This window comes from Bufo gargarizans, chromosome 5, assembly GCF_014858855.1.
Source record: "Bufo gargarizans isolate SCDJY-AF-19 chromosome 5, ASM1485885v1, whole genome shotgun sequence".
In the NCBI taxonomy this organism is placed as follows: domain Eukaryota; kingdom Metazoa; phylum Chordata; class Amphibia; order Anura; family Bufonidae; genus Bufo; species Bufo gargarizans.
In genome coordinates this window covers 261,111,666-261,135,825 of record NC_058084.1, presented here as the reverse complement: position 1 = coordinate 261,135,825, position 24,160 = coordinate 261,111,666, and the positions used below count along the sequence as shown (strand labels likewise).

The following is a 24,160-nucleotide window of genomic DNA, read 5'->3' as shown; positions in this document are numbered from 1 at the left end:
AAAGCTCTGAAGTTTCCTGGTGTTTTCAAATCTCCTTATCTATAGGTAATAAAACGGCAGAAAAAGTGTTGTTTATGAAGTTTGTTAGGGAAAACACCACTAAAAATGCCATAAAAACCACAGTCAGTATGGAAAAATCCAAGTGGCTTCTATGAACGAAAACAACCAGAGCAAATTTGTGTGTAGGGGCTCTTACTTTAAAGGTAATCTATCACCTCCAAAACAGCCCCCAACTAGATCAAGTGGTGTATAGTGCAAGTGAAGCTGAGTCTAGTTGTCTAATTTTTATCACTCAATTTCATTCTGACGCTGTGCTTCCACAAACCAGCATTAAAATGCATTATGAAGACTCCTCCATTTTGCGTGTTAGAACAGGAGCCCTCTGAATGCATTTTACTGCTGGTTTGTGGGAGCATAGCATCAGAATGCAATTGAGTATTAAGATAAAAATTACATAACCGGACTGAGCACCACTTACACTATACACTGCCCGCTCTAGTTTTGGGGAGAGAGGGGGGGAGTTGCTGACAGATTCCCAGCAACAGAGGAGTCTCAAAGAAAAAGACTTGAAAGTAATGGTGGAAAGTTGCAGAGTACAGTATTATATTGACCTAGCAGATCTGCGGATCTAACAAACCAACCAAATGCAACAGATTATCTTTACCCTTTGGATTTGCACATTGTAGCTTCGCTGACAACACATTTTAAAACATCAATTTATTGAAAACTCATTTTAAAACACTGACAGTTCAGATAAATATTGGAAGACACAGCTCAATAATGAGACATTTTTCATGAACATACAACCTCCAATTCATTGCGATTCATTCAGTGGAAATCAGTATTACCACTTTATTATGTTATTATTCACATATGGAAAGCTTATTTTATCTACCAATAAACTATAAGTCTCCGTACCTGTGATTAGAATTCATCTCTACCCAATCTACAGACAGGTTTTTACTTTGCTTTTGATAAAAAAAAAATCTTTTTTCTAGTAGTTCCAAAATCCTATTAGATGTAAATTGAAGGAATATTGGCTTGGGACAATGCAATGTTGGGAACAGTACAGGGGCAAATCTTAGAGGAGGGGTGCTAGTAACCAGGGGGTCAGCTTAAGGTTCATGGGCCCTGGTGCAAGAGTACATTAAGCTTGGGTCCTCTTCACTCAATGCTTTGTGGCCTTCATACTGCCTGAGGTAAAAATTGAAACGGCAGCCCCCCATGCCAAATTCTTGACCTAACCTCCTTCCCTTCAGCCATAAAGTTACTTGACCAGCATGCACTTTTCTTGTGCGGCACAAGGTCTTTGGGCCCCTCAGGCTCCTGGTCCTAGTAGTGAAAGTTTGAAGGCATAACATATATTAGTAAATGTGTCCCACTGGGCTTGTGCTCTGGGATGCATTGCTTATGACATATTTCTATAAAGAAATATTGAATAAGAAAAGATACCAACATATTTCTTACTTCCTACCATGCCTCATAAAGCAAAGAGAAAGTTCTGATTTTTTTTCTGTATACATTTTGGTGGTTTAATTCTACCACCAGCAGAACAGAAAGAAATATCAGATCTGTTTCATATTATTTCTACTGTCAAATAAATATGCAAATTTTATTCATCAAAGTGCTGAATTTATACTGTCTGGCATGGCTTTAGCTCTCATCATTGGTAATGGCAGCATACTATGCATTTCAAATACAATATTCTACAATTTTGAGAACAAATGGCATAGAAATATCATCTATCTAGAATATAAAGAGGATGAAATACAAACCTGAAATAATAATTTGACTATTATTCTGTTGGAGTGCATGTGTTATTAAAACAAGGCACTGTGTTTCATGCTGTGGAACATTTTGAAAGGGCTTTTTGTTCTTCTTGATACCAGGTAACTTGAGAAACCTTAAACTAACCATATGTATGAACACCGACCAGCCATTTATTCTGAGAGTAATATTTGAAGTCAGTTTTACTTGAGTCTGCGTTGGTGAACTTTTCACAAAATTTTTCAAACTTTGCATGTTGTCTGTTATATTTAATGAACCTTTAAAAGTAAAAGTTTTGCCTAGAAATGCCACTTAATTTTTTTATGCCATCCCCTTACTTGAGTGAGTTTGGAACTTTTTTTGCAACTTAAAAAATAAAATAAAAAAAGATGTAGAGATACGTTTGAATTGAAATGAATTAACATAGTTAACCCCATCACTTCCCTAACTACTTTTAAAAACTTTTAAAACATTTTCTGCAAATAAATCCAAAATGTGAAAATACCTATTCACGATGTTTGAAGTTAGAATTGTGGAGAGCGGTGCATAATAAATTCTGCTATGTGTTTAATTGTTTAAAAAGATAAAATGGACAAGCAAAGAGATCTAAAAAATGTGATAAGCTTCAACGCTACAGAAAGGCTGGAATGACCATACTGACCAATGTCCAACACCAAAAGTAACTACAAAAGGACATGTGTATATCAGAGCTGGACTATGATGCAATGCACAGATGTAGCAGGGTTAGCACTCCAACTCTTAACTCAAATTTCTTGACTCATCGCGTTATCTTGAGACAAAAGCCATTGAAAAGCAATTGAAGGTGTTTGCTTAGATTAGATAACACAACTCAGAAATCTCAGAAAACAGGAGTGTTAACTCTACTCCATCCAAAATAGTTGCATATCATGAAGAACACCTTGTTTTACATCATGTGAATGGCTGGGTGGATGCATGTTGCTCACCTAGAGAAGGGTGGCACAAGGATATCCTATGGGAAGGAAGTAAGCAGGTAAAGCCAGTGTGATGCATTATGCAAAGTCCTAGTGAAAAACCTTTGGTTCTGTATTTTATACAGTAATTTATTGTTACTTTGACATATCCCACATGCTGTATGTACCTAAACATTGTTGCACATCATGTACTCCCCTTCTTTGCAACAGTATTTCCTAATAGCAGTGGCATCTCTCAGCTAAAAAATACCTACTTCTACATTGGAGAAAAAAAAATATATAATACTCCAGTGTGGTTTCAGGATCTTGACTTTAACTCCAAAGTCTCTATATCTCAATCCAATCAGGTATCTAATACGTTCTGAAAAAATGTACCTTAAGGAGGCTTAACCTCATAAAAAGATTTTAAGGTCACAGGAAGACATACAAAATATTAGGAAGGTAATCTCAATGGATTTACCATAAGAAAACAGGAAGTTTTATTTAAAGGATACTTTCTGCATTACTGATGAATCTGCATTAAAAGTTAAAACACTGGCTGTAATGTTCTTCTGGAAAATGGTCAAAAGATCAGTATGGAGAACTCATAAACTATATAAACTATTCCCAAAAACTTTTCAAGACGAGTGCTTATTAATTCTTAATATTAGATCTTAAATCTTATTCTTCTTTTTACTTAATTATTCAACATAGACACCCCAAACTTACATAGGAAGTAACATGCATTTACTTTAAAGGGAACCTGTCATCAACTTTATGCTGTCCATACTAACCACAGCATAAAGTAGAGACAGGTGAGTTGATTTCAGCGGTCTGTCATTTTGAAAGTTAAAAGTAAGTGGTTTCCAAGAACTAACGTCACATTGCAGATTCGGCCTGGAAAAGAGTCATAGCCACCTGAGAAGAGTAATGGTTATTCATGAATTCCTGCTCTCCCTGCCCACCTGCTGATGACTGACAGTCTAATGCCTAGTTTATTCCCTTTCTCTCTAGGAGAGAACTGCCAATCATCAGCAGATGGGCGAGGAGTGCAGGAGATTATGAATAACCATGACTCTTCTGAGGTAGATTTGACTCTTTTCAATACCTGAGCTGTAATGATTATGATGCTGGTTCTAACCTCTTATTATTTGCTCATGAGTGACACACCACTGAAATCAGCATTTCTGTCACTATTTTATGCTGCCCTCAGTGAGGTCAGCATAGAGTTGATGACAGGTTCCCTTTAAATTTGGACATTTATTTTAATAAAGATATAGATTTTTAACAAAAATAAATTAATTCAATTATTTATTTATATAAAATTAAAGAACATGTTGCTTACCAACATCAGACATTTCTGGAACTGTGACAACATAAGGCCCGTCAGGAAATTCAGGTGCATTGTCATTGATATCTTGAACTTTAATAATAAATTCAGATTCTGGTTCAAGAGGTCTGTTGGTTCTTCTGTCGATAGCCTGTGCATGAAGAACGTAATGTGACTTTTGTTCACGGTCCAGGCTTTTTGTTGCATGAATGTCCCCTGTTGTGTCATCAATGATAAATATTGTCCCAGCTCCTTCACCAGTTAATATATATTTCACAGATCCATCACCTTTGTCCGAATTTGAGTGCAACTGTAAGAGAAATAGATGCAATGATTTGGTATGCATGCATTGTACATTAACAATATAGGCACATATATTCCATAAATAATGTATAAAACATAATTTCAATATGGATTTTAGACCATTCCTGAGGACACAACTAACTTAGGTGAGAAATACAGTTTCCGATTTGCATGCTTTGTCACTAAAGCTCCCATAGCCCTGTACATAGATTTATAAAGAACTTGGAGGTATATGCATGTTCATACTTTTTCTTTTACTAGGATACTGTAATAATTGTGAATGAAATAGCAATGGCATACATTTAGTATTTGTAAGTTGTTGGTAGAGCTTAAAGGGATTGGGCGGACACTTGAAGACAGGAGTTGCGAAGACACTGAGGATTAATGATTTGTACCCTCCACCTTCAGATTCGTAGAGACAATATATTTCTATACTCACACCAACACTTCATCAGCAACATCATATCCATTTGCTGCTGTATTCTGCTTTCCCGTACCAGCTTATTATGTGTACTGAGCTTTACTTCAAGAGCCAAGAAAAGAGAAATAACACTAAGCAAATTGCTGCTAAGCTTTCAGCAGTAGACCACCCATTGCTTTTGGGCATGACTTTAAATGACAACATAGAGAAAATGGAAAAAATATTGTCACCTCTTTACATTTGGGGAACATTACCCATTCTTTCTCTTCTCTTAGGTTCTCAATCACATAGCGAAGACATCTTTTACAGAGATACAGAAAATCTTATTTTTGTAATCATGAAGCATGAAGGTGAGCTACACAATGGGAAAGAATACAACTCTAATTCAATTCCTACCAGTAATAAACATGTCAGTATTCTATCCAGTATGGCTGGTTATGTTTGTTTAGTTGCAGAATAATAAATACAATAAAATATCAGGGACAAGATTACCTAAAAAAAATATATATATTATTGGTTCTGAATGACTGACCTTGAAAAAAAAATGTGCACATGCAACTGCCATGAAAGAGCAACAGAGAAGAGAGCAATGCAGGGAGGTAGAGAGTCAATAATACAGGAGCATACAATTCTTCATGCAATTCTTAATTTGTAATAATCCCAGCAGGGCGGCTAAGTGATTTTCAAGAGTTCACTCATCTCTAGTTGTTACTTTTTTGTATTGTCTTAAATGGCTGTGAGTATAGCAAGTACAGTACAGACCAAAAGTTTGGACACACCTTCTCATTCAAAGAGTTTTCTTTATTTGCATGACTATAAAAATTGTAGATTCACACTGAAGGCATCAAAACTATGAATTAACACATGTGGAATGATATACATAACTAAAAAGTGTGAAACAACTGAAAATATGTCATATTCTAGGTTCTTCAAAGTAGCCACCTTTTGCTTTGATTACTGCTTTGCACACTCTTGGCATTCTCTTGATGATCTTCAAGAGGTAGTCACCCGAAATGGTCTTCCAACAGTCTTGAAGGAGTTCCCAGAGATGCTTAGCACTTGTTGGCCCTTTTGCCTTCACTCTGCGGTCCAGCTCACCCCAAACCATCTCGATTGGGTTCAGGTCCGGTGACTGTGGAGGCCAGGTCATCTGGCGCAGCACCCCATCACTCTCCTTCATGGTCTAATAAGCCCTTACACAGCCTGGAGATTGTCCTGTTGAAAAATAAATGATGGTCCAAATAAATGCAAACCGGATGGAATAGCATGCCGCTGCAATGCTGTGGTAGCCATGCTGGTTCAGTATGCCTTCAATTTTGAATAAATCCCCAACAGTGTCACCAGCAAAGCACCCCCACACCATCACACCTCCTCCTCCATGCTTCACGGTGGGAACCAGGCATGTAGAGTCCATCCGTTCACCTTTTCTGTGTCGCACAAAGATCTCAAATTTGGACTCATCAGACCAAAGCACAGATTTCCACTGGCCTAATGTCCATTCCTTGTGTTCTTTAGCCCAAACAAGTCTCTTCTGCTCGTTGCCTGTCCTTAGCAGTGGTTTCCTAGCAGATATTCTACCATGAAGGCCTGATTCACACAGTCTCCTCTTAAGTGCACTTGTGTATTACTGTACAGCAGCGGCTGCATGAATCGCACGGTGTCCGCTCTCGGCCGCGGAACACGGCCTTGTGCATGAGGCCTAACAGTTGTTCTAGAGATGTTTCTGCTGCTAGAACTCTGTGTGGCATTGACCTGGTCTCTAATCTGAGCTGCTGTTAACCTGCGATTTCTGAGGCTGGTGACTCGGATGAACTTATATTCCGCAACAGAGGTGACTCTTGGTCTTCTTTTCCTGGGGCGGTCAGTTTCTTTGTAGCGCTTGATGGTTTTTGTGACTGCACTTGGGGACACTTTCAAAGTTTTCCCAATTTTTCGGGACTGACTGACCTTTATTTCTTAAAGTAATGATGGCCACTCGTTTTTCTTTACTTAGCTGCTTTTTTCTTGCCATAATACAAATTCTAACAGTCTATTCAGTAAGACTATCAGCTGTGTATCCACCTGACCTCTCCACAACGCAACTGATGGTCCCAACCCCATTTATAAGGCAAGAAATCCCACTTATTAAACCTGACAGGGCACACCTGTGAAGTGAAAACCATTTCAGGTGACTACCTCTTGAAGCTCATCAAGAGAATGCCAAGAGTGTGCAAAGCAGTAATCAAAGCAAAATGTGTACAATTTTCATAGTCATGAAAATAAAGAAAACTCTTTGAATGAGAAGGTGTGTCCAAACTTTTGGTCTGTACTGTATGTTTATGTGAAAGAGTGTGGTTTCGGTTTATACAGCATGACAGCACAATAGTTATTCCTCACACTAAAGCCGCCGTAATATTATATGCTATGACAAATTGCATACTTGGTCAACATTCCATACAAATCATCTTCGATGAGGCCATTCTCAGGGGCATTAAAGGGGTTACCCGGGCTTTTAATATTGATAACCCATCCTTACAATACGTCATCAATATCAGATTGGCAGGGGTATGACACCCAGCACCCCCAACAATCAGCTGCACGAGGAGATGGCACATCCTGATGATAAGTCATCAGTATTTAAAGCCTGGAAAACCCTTTAAATTGGTTAGTGTACCAATAATTAGATGTTAGCAAAACAAACTATTATTAACCCCTTATTGACTACTGTATTTTGATGATGAGCAGTGTAGCTCCTGTCTGAAGCAACATCTTTTAATGCCACTGCAATGGAGGAGGGTAAGCAGTTCCCAAAGTGGTCATGCACTGTGGATCATCTGTTACTAACAGCTGGAATTCTTAGACACCTGCTTTATAGCCAGGGTTTGACCAAAGCTCTTATCTTGGCTCTGCTAACTCTTTGCCTTACACAGTCCATGAATGCAACATGATCCAAGAGGCCCACCCCCTATATTGGTTCATTATGTTCCTAGTGACCCAATCCCTGGGGACCTACAAAGGACCCCAGGGCTGTCTTTCCTGAAATCCTGTTGTTAGGGGGCAATATTATTGATCTATTGGATGCTTGTGCCATAGAGAGTATGCATTATATAAGTTTATACGTTTAAAAAAATGCTATAAATAATGCTATAAAAAATGCAAACAGCCACTCCTATGGAAAAACAAAAACATTATGACTGCTAAAATGCATCGAGCCAAAAATGAAAAAAGTTTGGTGGTCATTAAAGTTGGTTTCCAGCTTTGCAGCGCTTTTTGGCAGTCCCCTCCCAACAGGACTTGTGGAAGGAAACATACTTACCTTCTTCTCAGTGCTTGATTCCAGCTCCTTTTGTTCGCCATGCCCCGATTTCCTGCTTCTCAGCTTCCATAGTGGGCAGGGGTTATGTTTTCAGCTACATTGGTGACATATCTGTTGAAGTATCCCCAAGCAGCATCTCACCGGTAGTGATGAGCGGAAGGTGCCGTATTCGAATTTGCGATATTTCACAAACCTTTCACAAAATATGTGTGATATATTTGCTAATTCGAGACTTCATTATACAGTATTCGTACAATGCTATTCTATTGCGAAAAATTGTCATTGAAATATTCGTGTGTGCATGGACATTTTTGTCATAAGATAAACTATATTAAATAATGAAGAATATTCTAACTCATTACTGACTAAGATATTTTAGCCTTCTCACATTGGCCCACAAGTAATGGTCCATTACCGACCTACTTTTTGCTTGTGGGCCAATGTGAGAAGGCTAAAATATCTTAGTCAGCACTGAATTCGAATTTTCTTTATTATTTAATATAGTTTATCTTATGCCAAAAATCGGCAATTAAATATGCGCATTAATCGAGTCGTGTAAGGGCGTTGAGCAACTTTCCTATTGGGTTGGCTTGGTAGAATTGTCAAATATGTTTAATATAGCCCTATATTCATAATACGAATATTCTTTTTTTTTTTTTTTCTATCTGAACCCATTACATTTACTATCACTAATGGGTTCAGATGAAAAAAAAATATATATATATATATTCTAAATATTTGTGAATTATCGAAGTGCCAATATTCACAAGAAAAATTTGAATATTCACGCTTAACACTATTCACCGGGTCATGTGCCACTTAGAAGATACGTCAATGCTGCTGCCAGTGTTTCAAAGCTGTATAACCCCTCTAATGCCTTTTCTAGCCTGGTCATTAAGAGTTAATTATACAAGCTATTCCTAGGAACCAGTGCTGCTTGCAAATTCCCATCATTTCATCTCAGCGTCACATAGCTTGCATTTTTATGCACAAAACAGCATTTTAATGCTTTCTTCAATCTCTTCTGCTATACCATAGTAATAGTCATGTATGCACAAGCTCAATGCTGACAAGAATGGAAGACACACATAACGGGCAATAGACACATTATATGAATACACTGCATGAACCCAGCAGCTTTATGACAGAAGATGAGCATTTCCAAAAAATATATTCCCGCAAAGTCATTAAGTGAATTTTATATCTTCTCTGTATCCATAATTTTGCTACATTTTCAATAGCAGCGTCTAACATCCCTATGAATGATTATCCAATGAAAGTTACAGCTAACAGGCTTCTTTTTATATTTCAATACTAACTGTAAGCAGGTTCATCAATATTTTATTATCCTGTTGTATTCTCTAGTAAGCACTGCTGGTTTGTTTTCAGAGCAGCATAGGTCAAGTTTACATGCATTTAGTACATGCATTAGGAGCAGTCTGCCTCTCCAATTTCCTTGTAGACCAAACTGGAATATTTTGAACTCATGAGCATTCTTCACTGCTGAGAGGTTTTCTGAATATGCACAATAGCCGATCTGAATAATTCAGAACGTGTTTGTCAAGGTTGTCTTATGAGCTGCTGTCTTGGTATTTATCTTCTGCTTTCATAAATAAGGCATTCTGAAACTGTATCCTGGTGAATAACAATTGTGCAATACTATAACAAAAATGAAATATCTTATATTTCACACTCATGCTGAGAATCCTTGTAAGACATGATTGTAGCTGTGCAGCATTTCTCACTTTTACAACACATTATCATCATTTTATTTTATTTTTTTACTGTATAATATATATCCAAAAATGACAACATAGCACTCGGTGCTCTGTAATTGCGTGGTAGGGTGCAAAGATATTAATGGAATCTGAACTTGTCCAAATAAATTCAATCCAAGTTAACTACTCTATTATATTACATCACACATCTGTCCAGCCTGAAGCAATGATTGGGTACATATGCATTCTCAAATGAGCAAGGTTTCAACAATGCCCTGGCTTATCAGAATGAAGCTGTGCTTATTTTGTTGTCATAAAAAAATCTTTCAGAGGTTACTCATAAAATGTTCAATCCATTGCTAGTAACAGGCCCAGTCAACAGCTCTCGTTGGCCCTTAAAGTGGACAAGCAGTACAGCCTCATTGTCCCAGCTACTTGGTGGACTTTCGGCACCTGGATTAAACCAACATACCAAGAAACAAATGTACTTTAAATGGGTTATCCAATCATGCAAAAAAATAAAACCATACATATGGTAGGCTAGTATGACAACCTATTTCTAACAAAGTTAGAACCAGCCCTGCACCTCACTTGGATCCAGAGATCTCCTCATTCATTAATCCAATTGATTTTCTAGATTCATTTCAACCTGACAACCTAAAGGGTTTTTTCCATCTTAGACAATGGGGGCATATCACTAGGATATGCCCCCATTGTCTGATAGGTGCGGGTCCCACCTCTGGGACCTGCAACTACAAGGAGAACGGAGCGGAGAAAGTTGAGAAGGGCGCACTGCTCATACGCAGCCGCCCTCCATTCATTTCTATTGAGCCACCAAAAATAGCAGAGCGCTGGCACGCCTATTTCCTTTGGCCCCATAAAAATGAACGGGAGCAGTGGCCATGCATGTACGGTGAGCTCTTATTCACTTCAATGGGAGAGGCTGGGAGCTGCGGACGGACGGAGCCACAACTCTCCCGGGCTCCGTTCTTCTTGTAGATGCGGGTTCCAGAGGTGGGACCCGCACCTATCAGACAATGGGGGCGTATCCTAGCGATATGCCCCCATTGTCTAAGATGGGATAACATCTTTAAGGGGAGTCTCCTTTCTCAGGAGGTGTGTCCTTTAACTGCAGCTAGTGGCAGCTGTTGGATAGAAGCAGCGTGCGCTTCCATCTCAGTGAGCAGGACAAATAAATTTGAAAAGGAGGGAACAATAGATTACGCTATATGGATAGATTTCATTGAATAACTCAGTAGCTAAATAAAAAAAAATATATAGAAAATTAAAAAATCTCCACACCATAAACTGACCTACCATGCAGATTGTAAGTCATCACGTGTCAATTTATGCTATGTATAAGATGAAATCCACACAATCCTTATTATATCAGCCAGTAGCAGTATTGCCCTTTAATTCAATTATTACTTCATCTGCCATATTATATGTGGAAATTAACCATGTACCTATCAATTTAGTAGCATCAAATGTTGTCAATAAGTACGGTACTTAGAATTAGGATAAATATATTTATATCAAATCATTTAATTATAAAGTACAGAATGAATACGCAAATAGAACCAATGAAAAGTATCCATTAGGTTGTGTTCATGCAGAGTGTTTTTATTCAATATAATGCCATCTGTAAAAACGCATCAGAAGAGAATGCGTGTAGTTTTTAAATAGATGAAACCACTATAACGTTCTGCTGAGAGTTGTTTAAACTGTTGAAAATAAAAAAAATACAGAGGTAAAACCGCACACAGTATTTACCAATATGTTTTTCTAGATGATTTTTGCTGCTCATAACAAAACAAAACAAAAATAAAAATAAAAACTCATAAAAATGCCATGTGTAAACCAAACCTTAGGGTATGAGCAGCTTCTTGACTTATATTCATCATTATATAGACCATACAAGCACCATAACAGCCCAGGGCATTTTCTTTAGGACATGTTCATCTTTAGTGTAAGGAAAGGAAAATGTTGGGTCTGGGAGTGTGATTACTTGTAAAGCACTGTTGTAGTATTCTGTATTGACTTTACCTGAAGCTGCCTGGGAGCAAAATGCACTCAGCTAGTGATAAGTTCAATGCTTTTTCTGTGGCTCTGAAGTTTCCTTTGAAGTGTCTTTATTCAGATAACAAGTGTCTGTCATATTTGTAACTCCGTTGTTTGGGGTCTTATTCATAGATTTCCAAATATGACTCTTAAAGGGATTCTGTCCCCTGGATTTTAGTGACAGAGCTTTTAACATCATCACACCTGTCTGCTGGTTTTGTATTAAAATATACTAGTATTACTACTCTAAGGCCTCTTTCACATGGGCATCATGTTTTTGGCCCGGATAAGATGAGGGTGCGCTGCGGAAAAATGCACAATTTTTCCGCGCGAGTGCAAAACATTGTAATGCGTTTTGCACGCGTGTGAGAAAAATCGGCATGTTTGGAACCCAGACCCGAACTCGGACTTCCTCACAGAAGTTCGGGTTTGGGTTAGGTGTTGTGTAGATTTTATTATTTTCCTTCATAACATGGTTATAAGGGAAAATAATAGCATTCTTAATACAGAATGCATTGTACAATAGGGCTGGAGGGGTTAAAAAAAAATATATAATAATAATAATTTTACTCACCTTAATCCACTTGTTTGTGCAACCCGGCTTCTCTTCTGTCTTCATCTTTGCTGTGCACAGGAAAAATGTGATGGACCATGTGATGAGCGCAGTGACGTCATCAAAGGTCCTTTTCCTGTGCACAGCAAAGATGAAGACAGAAGAGATGCCGGCTGCGTGAACAAGTGGATTAAGGTGAGTTAAATTACTGCATTATAATATTTTTTTTTAACCCCTCCAGACCTATTTTACTAAGCATTCTGTATTCAGAATGCTATTATTTCCCCTTATAACCATGTTATAAGGGAAAATAATAATTATTGGGTCCCCATCCCCTCCTAGCAACCGTGCGTGATAATTGCACCGCATCTGCACTTGCTTGCGGATGCTTGCGGATTTTCATGCAGCCCCATTCAGTTCTATTGGGCCTGCGTTGCATGAAAAACGCACAAAATAGAGCATGCTGCAATTTTCACGCAATGCACAAGTGATGCGTAAAAATCATAGCTCATGTGCACAGCCACATAGAAGTGAATGGGTCCGGATTTCAGTGCGGGTGCAATGCGTTCACCTCACGATTTGCACCCACACGGAAATCTCGCCCACGCGAAAGGGGCCTAAGTGTTGTCCTTTGTCTAGAAAATTGCTTTTATTAATATGGTAATTACCTGTGTAAGGAGCCCAAGGGGCTCTACCTCTGGCCGTTGGAGCCCAGACGCACCCCTTCTCCCGGAGCCCAGCACCGCCCCACTGCTAATTTATTCACTCTTCATTGATGGCTGGCACATTTGCAGTGCGTTCTGTGAGGCCAATTCCAGGCGCTGACATGTGTATCCACGGAATGCGTTCACTGAGCCATAAGCTCGCGCATGCGCCGTGGATACACATGTCAGTGCCTGGAATCGGCCTCACAGGACGCACTGCACATGCGCCAGCTGGCAATGAAGAGTGAATAAACTAGCAGTGGGACGGTGCTGGGCTCCAGGAGAAGGGGCGCGGCTGGGCACCAACGGCCGGAGGGACAGCCCCTTGGGCTCCTTACTCAGGTAATTACCATATTAATAAAAGCGATTTTCTAGACCAAGGACAACACTTAGGGTAGTAATACTAATATATTTTAATACAAAACGAGCAGACTGATGTGATGATGATAAAAGCTCTGTCACTAAAATCCAGGTGACAGAATCCTTTTAAAAACTGGGGGAAAAAAAATCTCTACTCATTCAAGACATGCTTTATAGATAATTATTTTTTAAATACATCATTTTAAGGAATAAGAAACATTTTGTATCAATTCACATTGCTGTTAAATTGCTTGAAGTTTATATTATATTTTATTCAGAGATTTAAGAAAGAATGAATTTAATTTGTAATTTGCCTTTTAACATCCTTAAGTTTGCTGCTTACCTCACATGCAAAGGTATGTCATATTATTTAATGTAACATATTCAATACATGAAAAATTATAGTATATAACATTAGGGCTGCTGGCAGTGATGGGATTCACCGGTGCAATTAACTGAAACTTTGTTCAGGTGCACAAAAGAAATCCCCAAAGTCAAGCAATTCCCATAATATAACAGAGGTAATCATGTACATTAATGAAACTATTAGTCAGATGTCACACGGATAGTTGTTCTTGCTGATTGATGATCCTTCTAGTCACAAAATGAAAAAGAGAATTACTCTAGTATTTGTAGCCATTACCGCTACTATATTGTTGTTGTTATTATTATTTGCATTAATTATAGAAAACGTCTTTCCTCCAAACCATTCCCTCATAGATATATTATTATTGCCGAAAAACTATCTATCTGCCTATTTCATATCTATCTATCTTATCAATATTGTAATAAATGGTACTGCATTGAAGTTTGTCTGATCCAAAGGTGTTAAATATTGAACCAACCATGATGGCACTGTATGTTGGCAAAAACAGCCAAATTAATAAAATATTTATGATAAAGGGACAGAATTTCAATAAATAAAGGTGCACATTTATTAAGACCAGCGTTTTATACGCCAGTCTTAATAAAGCCCTAATTTGGTGTTGGTTTTGCCAAAGTTCTGAAGAGATGGTGGCTTCCTAGCTGTCTTACATTTAAACCTTTTTCTATGCCTGTTTGCATCTGCCGGCCCTTCCCTGCCCAGGCTGCTCCCACAATTTTAGATCTGGCATGAGCGGGAAGAAGTCGCAGATTGCTGCACATCTAGTTGTTGCTCCGCAATCTGCGCCTGAAAAACGCCTAATTTAGTTGTATTTCATATTGATAAATTATCCCCAAAATGTCCATATTTAATTTTCAAAGTGATAAAAAGGTATTTTCATATGGTGCAGATATGTTGCCGATTTTCTGTTGAATTGAGGGTAGAAAATTAACATTTACAACTGTAGTAAAGCAGATGGAGTGTGAATCTGCAGAATGTTAATCTATGCTATGGATTAACATAGTACATCCTTATAATGCATGAATATATGGCAGCCAACATCAAAGAAAAGCAAATATCAAATGGTATTGTCATCCACATAGAAGTAATAAACAAATAAAATATGATTTTCACTATTTTAGAACAAAATATAGCTGTAGTGAAGGTTTTTCCTGTTAGTTACTTCATTGATGAAAATTTCATGAGAACAATTGTGGCGACAATTATGGCACAAATATAATTAGCTATAATTAATAGCAAGTGCTATTAAGATGTCTCACACAAAGCAGCTGACTACAATGGCAAGTTATGCCCAAAGTGATCAGGTGTTATGGCTTGGATGAGAAATGATTGTCATGGAATGAATAAGGACCCACTATGCCACCTAACTGGTTTGGCTTTGGGCTAAACTCTAATGGTGTTATTCCAGCGTTCTCCTGACATTTACCTTTTAAACCCTATGCAGGTATCTGGACTTCACTGCAGGGGAGCAACCAAATAGCTTCCTTGTGCAAAGTCCCAGTATAGTTAGCAGCTGATCCAATGGGGTCAGGGAATCTGGTGAAAGCACCAGAAGCTTTAAGCAAAGAAAACTCACCAAAAATGCACCAAAACACAGGTACAGTCTGAACAGACACTCATACTGTTTATGTGTTTTTTTTTGTCAGAACTTGACTGTAGGAAACTTTAACGGCAGGCAGTCAGTTATAAAACATACTGTTATGTACTGATAACATTAGCACATCGCTAATGTCAGTAAGCTACATAACGATATTTCTCATGACAGAAACCCTTTAAAATAAGTTTATATAAATCTAGTGATGGAAGAACAATGCGATCAAATGTTTGCGAACCGCAGGTTCGCAGCGGGTCCCATTCATTTTAATGGCAGGCGAACCGGAAAAACCTTCAGCTCATATTTGCAGCCAAGAAATAATTACTAGACGTGCACAAATAGTCCCACAACATGGACAGTGACATACCAGATGTATTATTTGAATTTGCGATCTCCATTCATTATTTTTTCAATGCGCACACCAGTTATAATTATTTTTTCCAATACCGTTTTTCACTGTTTGTAGCAGAGGGAATGCAGCAAAACCGCAAACAAATGCTGCAGTACCCAAATACACTATAAAGAAAGTATATTATTGGTATCTAACACCCCGTTTCAATCAGTTTTTTGGGGGGGCAACTGGTATATCACACCAGTTATATATTAGTTTTTTTGTAATTGTGTTTGTCACTCTGTGTAGCTGCAGTATCCCTGTACAACCGCTCACCAGTCACCACCACTGCTGCACAATACAAATCCACTATAATATGCTTTCTATGTTAGAAAGTATATTATAAGTGTATTACACCCCTCTCAACTGCACACCTATCAATAGTACACCTATACCAGTCCTTAAAAGGACTTTTGTGGCCCTATTAGCTAGCGATTGGTGTCCCTAACATTCTGTCCCTGCTCCGCACAGCCAACTCTTCCTACACTGGCAAAAAAGACTGAATGTAAAATGGCAGCCAGATCGGGTCTATTTATAAGGTAGGGGGTATGTCCATGTGCTGAAACCTTTCAATTGGCTGTCCTGTACCACCTGATGGCTGTGTCATGGGTCAAAGTTCTTCACAATATAAAAAAATATCGCCATATGTTTGCATGTTCGGCGAATCGCGAACGAGCAAAGTTCGCCACAAACCGACCGCCGGGCTAACAGGCAAGGCCATCACCATTTAAATCTGAAGCTCTTGGAATAAGCATAAAACAAAATACAATTGACCAACTGAGGTCAAAATTTCGAACTGAGGTCAAATATATTGTACACTGAGGCACTAAATTATGTAAGCATTGACCCAACCACTTTAGTCTACATTTTCTATAATTTCTTCAAATTATCAAAAATAGTATGGGTACTGTATTTGTTCAGCTGCATTTATCTCTAAAATAGAGAGAAAAATCTTAGTACTATAAGGCTTAACCCTGCCAAAATTCAACAACATTTTTCAACTACATGCTTCCAATAAAATATCACAATGTTTCTTTCAAAAAGCACATTACCTTATTGACCCATATATATGGAATGATAAACAACCTAACTAAATTCAAATACTACAGTATGTCATTGTCCAAATCACCAGGAAGAATGGTGCACCTGATCTTCATAAGTATTATCATGCTTCAGTTATCCACAGGACAGCTGACTCTGAATAGAAATGGAAGAATATTCAGCACAACAGCTCCATGAACAGCATTACCATCTCCTTGGGACAGATTAAATGAAATTTAGTTTAAAAATGATCTGAACAATAAAACCTTAAAGAAGTTGATCATTGTATGGTTACTAGTGACCAATATGTATATGGCACTTACTAATATAGCCTCTTTTGATATTGTTTGTCATTTGTTATATTTCATAAATGTTAGGTAAATCTTCTCTGCTGTCCACATAGAGGTCCTGTCCATAAAATGGCCACTGATTGAGGGTCATGTGACCAGGAAAATTACCTCCACATGATGTTTCCTCTATTCAGACACACAGCACCTGCACTAAACTCCCAAAAGTTCAAGAGCATATGGCTGGTTCAGTGTATTTGAATGGAGGAGACCTCAGATGGAGGTGATTTTCCTAGTAACATGTTCCTCCATCAGTGGCCTTCTAATGGACAGGACCTCTATTTGGACAGCACAGAAGAGTTACCTAACAAGACATAACTTCTGAAATATAGAAAATGGTGCAAGACATAACAAAGGTTTTATTAGTAAGTGCCATATAATCATCTTACACACACATTGGTCACAAGTAGCCAGAATGTAGCCAACCCCTCTGAACAATTGGGCAATCTATGCTGATAAATGCAGCCCATTGGTTTGTTCCCTTCTCATGGTGACAGACCTTATCAATCTCTATAATAAGAACCCCAACAATTACATAATGAACTCAGCAACAAAAATGCAAGTAGCTTTCAACATGCTGCTATCAAGTGGGGGTGATTACATCTGACCTGAATTACATTTTCTAAATTATTGCATATTGTAGTGAATAAATATGTATTTAGGATGCATTATAAAAAGAATATTGGCTAAGTCTGAAATGCTTACATAGTCAAACTATTCTTTTAAAACATTCTACTCTATCTACCAACTAAAATAAGATTTCTTTGGAACATCCTCCAAAGAGATCTTATATCCCTTTATGGAAAAGACATCTGTATATATACTTATCTGTTGAGGACATCAAAGGCATATATTTTATATCCTACACAGATCCTTGCATTGTACTAGACTACAAATACTAAATTCATATAAAATCATCTCCCATTGGAATATATCACCTGTCTAAATACACAATTGGTATCCATCCATTACAAATGTTGACTAGAGATACAATGAGGAAATAGGGACGTATTTACATATATGGTGGTTATGTCCTAATCTTTGGCAGTTAGGAGATAATACCTCAGATCAGAGACATTTGCAAAAGATCAGCTCAACTCTCCTTTTCTGCTATATTTCTCAATCTTTCTAGTACAAGGGTTGAACTGATACACTATCATGCTTTTATCCAACCTCATAACTGGGGCTAAAATTACTCATTCCCCCTTTATGGAGGACATCAGTATTTTAGGCTACCAATGGGTAATCGAAATAGATAAATTGTACCACATAGAAGAAATTGCCGCTATATCCAACCTCTTCCAGCTGAATTTACTATTAAAATAGCACATTTTAAGATGTATGTATTCTCTGTTTATATAGAGTGTCATACTAACATAGTAACATAGACTGTAAGGATGAAAAAAAGACATCCATACATCTAATTCAGCCTGTTATCTTGCAAGTTGATACAGTGGAAGGCAAAAAACTCTGTGGAGTGATCTCAGACACTTTGAAGTGCATTCTCCCTTCAAAGCCTATAGAAACAATCCCTGAAAGTATATTCCTTTCCCTGAAAGTATAGTGTAATTCTACTTTATGCTTAAAGAGTTTCTGTCATGAGAAATAACTTTATGTAGCTGACTGACATTAGCAATGTGCTAATGTCAGCAGTACATAACAGTATGCTTTATAACTGTCTGCCTGCCGCCGTTCTCTTAAAATAAAGACTTTTAAAATATGATAATGAGCCTCTAAGTGCTATTAAGGCTTTGCTTCAGCACCTAGTTTAGTCCCGTAAATTCCGCGCCTGTGCCGTCCCATTTAGTATTTGGTGCAGGTGCAGTGAGTAAAAGGCGCTCTCCTGCTGCTGGCTTACTCACTGCGCCTCCGCCGAAGGAAGGAAGCCGGCAGCAGGAGTGCATCCTTCACTCACTGAGCCTGTGCTGAATAATAAATGGGACGGCACAGGCGTGGGATTTACGGGACACTGAGGAGAACTCGAAATTCAATCAACTGGACCTGGGCGTGCCAAAGGGTGTGTAGACTGAGCCTCTAGGTGCTGAAGCAACACCCCAATAGCACCTTGAGGCTCATTAGCATATTTAAAAAGTCTTTATTTTAGAGAATGGCGGCAGGCAGGGAGTTATAAAGCATACTGTTATGTACTGCTGACATTAGCACATCGCTAGTCAGTCAGCTACATAATGTTATTTCTCATTACAGAAACCCTTTAAGCATTGTACCTTTAAAGAATGTCTATCAGCATGATCAACCCTGTTAAACTAGGCGTACTGTCTGGTGAAGTTTATCTTGCTGATTTAAACAATACCTTTCTTTGGTCTGTATGTTAAACAGCTGCAGATATATCTGCATTTTATTCATATACAAATGACCACATTGGTGCATCAGGGGGAAGGACTGAATCATTGGACATCTACATGCTAGCCTGACCACTTATTTCCAGGCTACAGCATTATCATATTGGGCAAAGGGATTTTCTTTACTTAGAAAGCTAATATATATATATATATATATATATATATATATATATATATATTACTGTTTTCTTTAATCATATATTGTGTATTTAAATAAACCAGTAAGTCTACTTTCACACTCGCGTTTTGTGCAGATGCAGATGGATCTGTTCAGATAATACAACTGTCTGCATCCATTCACAACGGATCTAATTGTATTATCTTTAACATAGCCAAGACAAATCCGTCTTGAACACGATTGAAAGTCAATTGAGGACGGATTCCATTTTCTATAGAGCCAGATTATGTCAGAGAAAACAGATCCGTCTCCATTGACTTACATTGTGTGTCATTGTGTGTGTTTGACTCAGTTTCATCAGACGGACACCAAAACACTGCTTGCAGAATGGAGACTGCACTGATGCCTTCTGAGGGGATCCTTTTCCATTCAGAATGCATTAGAATGCAAACTGATCCGTTTTGGACCGCTTGTAAGAGTCCTGAACGGATCTCACAAAACGGAAAGCCTAAACGCGAGTGTGAAAGTAGACTAAAATGTATAAGCTTTCTAAGTACAGAAAATCCCTCTAATCAATAATGAGCTCTATTCTGAACACGGTATGGCTATAGTAAGTAGTGTATGTGATATGTACATGCTATGAAACAGCTCTAGGACACAGTTCTGCCTTTAGTATGCTGATGCCTATCCCTATCAATGAAGAGGAGGGGGAAGTGTGCAGAACATAGGGGTGTTACAAATGCTATGCATCAATGATTCAACCCCACCCCCTGGTGTGATTACTATTTTCATTTGACCAATTATTTTTAAATTACTTGAAATCTAATGCATTTTTGAAGTGCTTTATTTAATGAATTTTTAAGGCAACATTTTAATTTCACACTTTATTCAAGCTAAAAAAAATGTTTCATTCACATTTTTAAATGACAGATGACATTTCTACATGTTCACGAACAGAAAATTAGTTTGCTAAGTAAGTAGATTTATAGAATGGTTATTCGCTTCTTATGTATTAGTAAGCAGACGTACTGCAGAGATTCTTTAGCTCAAAGCCAAAATTATACTTTGTGCAGATGTTCCAAAATAATATTTTTTTATACATATAATCTATTTCTCTGACAACTGGAGAAAGGCAGCTTCCAAACAGTTCAATTTTGTGTATGGAATAATTTAACCATGTTATAAACCAATGAATTTATCAAGAGCGGCATACGTACCATGTCTTGATCTCCCTTCGCTGGAGTTAGATATGCCTCTTAACAAATTACGTGCATCGCTGCCATACCATGCGCCAGAAACTGAAGGATAGAGCTGAGCAAAGTTCTGAAAAATTTGATTGAGCTGAATTTCATAAAGAAATTTGAGCCATCACGAAGCACATTCCTTTATATGTAGCAGAGGCATTGATGTGTACCGGCGACTGTACTATAAACACGCTACAGTGTTTGGGGTTGAGCATTTCATTCCATTTAGTCCACTTTACTCAGTGTTTTTTTTTTTTACATGTATTGAATGTGCTAATTCTTGTCATTGGTAACATTCTGGTGCACCTGGTAGCCTGTGTCACATGGCCTGTTATAGATGGGGCTTGCAGCCTCCTCCTCTCTCCCATTGTGTTAGTTATCTTACTATGGAGGTATGTAGGATCTTGGCTGTGAGTTGGTCCTTAGCACCTATCAGACTGTGCTCACACACGACAGGTAGTTTAGCAGTAGGACCAACGCCACGCTGAGATACCTTGACGGGGTGTGCAGGGCTCCGATATGTTCCTGACTAAAAATATATTGGCTAAAGTCTCAGCTTTTTACATCAGCGTAAGGGTCTAGCCACTATGGTCAGTTTCATATTATTGTGGTGAACCTTTTTTCAGTGATTTATGTATTCTTATATTTTCAGAACATTTGTGGTGCATGTAGTCCGCTGCCGGCATCCTCCATTTTAAGCATTTTTGCTGGGGATTACCGTTAGCAACGGATCACTTGCGGAGGAATTGCTCCCCCAATTATAAACATGCTACAGTGTTTGGGGTTGAGCATTTCCTCCCATTTAGGCAACTTTATTCAGGTATTTTTCACTAAACGCTTTAGGAAGAAATAAATGCACCAGTGAAGTGCCTATATATTTTTCTTTCTGTGTTGAAATAGGCCAATAAACACTTTCAACACATATAACTGCAGAACTAAACTGAGAATATATTTATCTTTTTGTACTGAAATAGGCCACTAAATGCTTTTAGCAGAAAAAAACGCACCAGTGAAGTGCGTATATTTTTTTTCTTTCTGTACTGAAATTGGCCAATAAACGCTTTCACCACATACTGTATAACTGCAGAAGTGAAATTTGTAAATATATTTTTCCTTTTTGTACTAAAATAGGTCCCTAAACTTTTTCACCATAAATAAATGCAACAGTGAAGTACGTATATGTTTTCCTTTTTGTACTGAAATAGGACACTAAACTCTTTCACTACATATAAATGCACCAGTGAAGTGCATATATTTTGTTCTTTTTTTTTACTGAAATAGGACACTGAATGCTTTCACCACATATAACTGCATAAGTGAAATGCTTATATTTTTTTTTCCTTTTTGTGCTGAAATAGAAAACTAAACTCTTTCACCACAAATAAATACCGTACAACAGTGAAGTGCATATATTTTTTTTTCCTTTTTGTACTGAAATAGGACACTGAACACTTTCACCACATATAACTGCAGAAGTAAAATGTGTATATATTTTTATTTTTCCACAGACATAAGCCATTAAAGGCTTTTCAACATAGCACTTGCACCCTAATAAGAAGAACAAATTGCTGGACTGCCAGAACTGTATAATGGCTATTTGTATCCCCAAATAAGGTTTCCCTGCCTGCACATGTAAATTGATATTTTTTTTTCACAATGAGGTTTTTCTAGCACTGTCCCTAGCGACTTCAGACATCTCTCCCTGCACTAAGATGCTGTGAAATGATTCCTCCCTATCATTTCCCTGCAATTTGAATAATGTTTCCCTGCATTTGTAAATTGCTTTTGTTTTCACAATGAGGTTTTCAGTATAACTCTCCCTAGCGCCTGCAATGTCTGTCCCTGCACTAAGAAGGCTGGAATATGTCTGAATACAAGATAGCTGCAGGTATTTATAGGGCTGTGACATCACAGAGCTGGCTGGCTGCTGATTGGCTGCATGCATGGCATGATGGATCACACTGCCTTCCCAGAGTTCCTTGCCCCATGTCCTCACACGTTAGCCACCATTGTAGCTGCCACGAAGCGCGAGGGAATTCGCATTTGTTGCAAATTAAATTTTTCCTTCGTCAGCTTTGATTTGCTCATCTCTAATTGGCATACGTCTGACTAATTATTATAATAAAGTGGCTATAAAAATTTCATGAATGATATCTGAATGCACCAATTTCAGCAGGAATGTGTATGACAGTGTTCCGATTCTACCCCCGATATATGTGTCAAGGAAGAGAAGAATCCTTTGTTTTCAATGGATGTAAGCTATTACCAGAATTCTATGACAGTGACTTTCTTCTCCCTATTTAGAATATATGGATACTTGGCAAATCCACGAGTACATGTGACATTTGGAGGAATATCTGTCATCTTGTTACCTTAAGTGTATAGTTGAAAGAAATTTACAGTTTAAAAGCCAAACATTGAACCTAAGGATAGAATGAACCTATTATAAGAATGAGATGTTATTTACTGATTGATCATCTGCTTTGCTTTCATTTTTTACTAATTTACCAGTAAACATATTTTCTAGTATTTTTTGTGTATCAAATACAAGATTAAAATCAGTTAATAAATAGAATAGAGATGAAAAATGTAATGTTGTAACAAAGCAATCAATGTCTTTGTCGATTTTAAAAGCATTCTTTGTAACAGTAGCTTCATTAATCAACAAAAACTATAACAGGTTCCTGCTTGATAATGTTTCACTGATGCATTGAACATAGAGAGAATGAAGCTGACTGTAAAGGTCACTAAACATAATTAGAATTTGTCTGTAAAGAGATACATTTTTTTCCCACAATCAAACCATTCTAAAGTGTATTCCCGGTGATCAAGACATTATGGGTCACTGATGCCAGATATCATTGACACCAGTGCCAGCAGCCTTCCCCACTAAGCTACGGATTTGTACTTACCTGACTCCCCACCACTACCGTCCGGAGAAGCAGGAAGCAGGTAAGTATGAATTCTTAGCTCAGTGGGGCAGGCTGCTGACACTTGATAAAATGGCATTATTACCATGTATTTTCTCTATACTGCTCTAGTACGGAAATTAAATTATAGGGGAGTACATAATTTCAAATTAAAAAATAGAAATAAAAATATGCTATTTAAAAGAGTCATGTGTTAAAAAAACACTGTATGGGCAGAAAGCCTAAACAAGGCCTAAAAACTGGTGCTGCAGGTGTTGTAGAGGCTTTTTTTTATTGCCCATCTACCCCAAGGAAAAGAAAATAGCC

At 37.9% G+C, this 24,160-nt stretch overlaps 1 protein-coding gene across 2 annotated transcripts in view; it reads right to left on the bottom strand.

Moving 5' to 3' along the window:
• Positions 1-24,160, bottom strand: part of CDH18 (cadherin 18) — a 601,306-nt gene that overhangs the window by 472,794 nt on the left and 104,352 nt on the right. For both annotated transcript variants that reach the window (XM_044293327.1, XM_044293328.1), the window contains exon 2: positions 4,045-4,339. In XM_044293327.1, the coding sequence (XP_044149262.1) occupies positions 4,045-4,339 (295 nt within the window). The remainder of the gene's footprint in view (positions 1-4,044; positions 4,340-24,160) is intronic.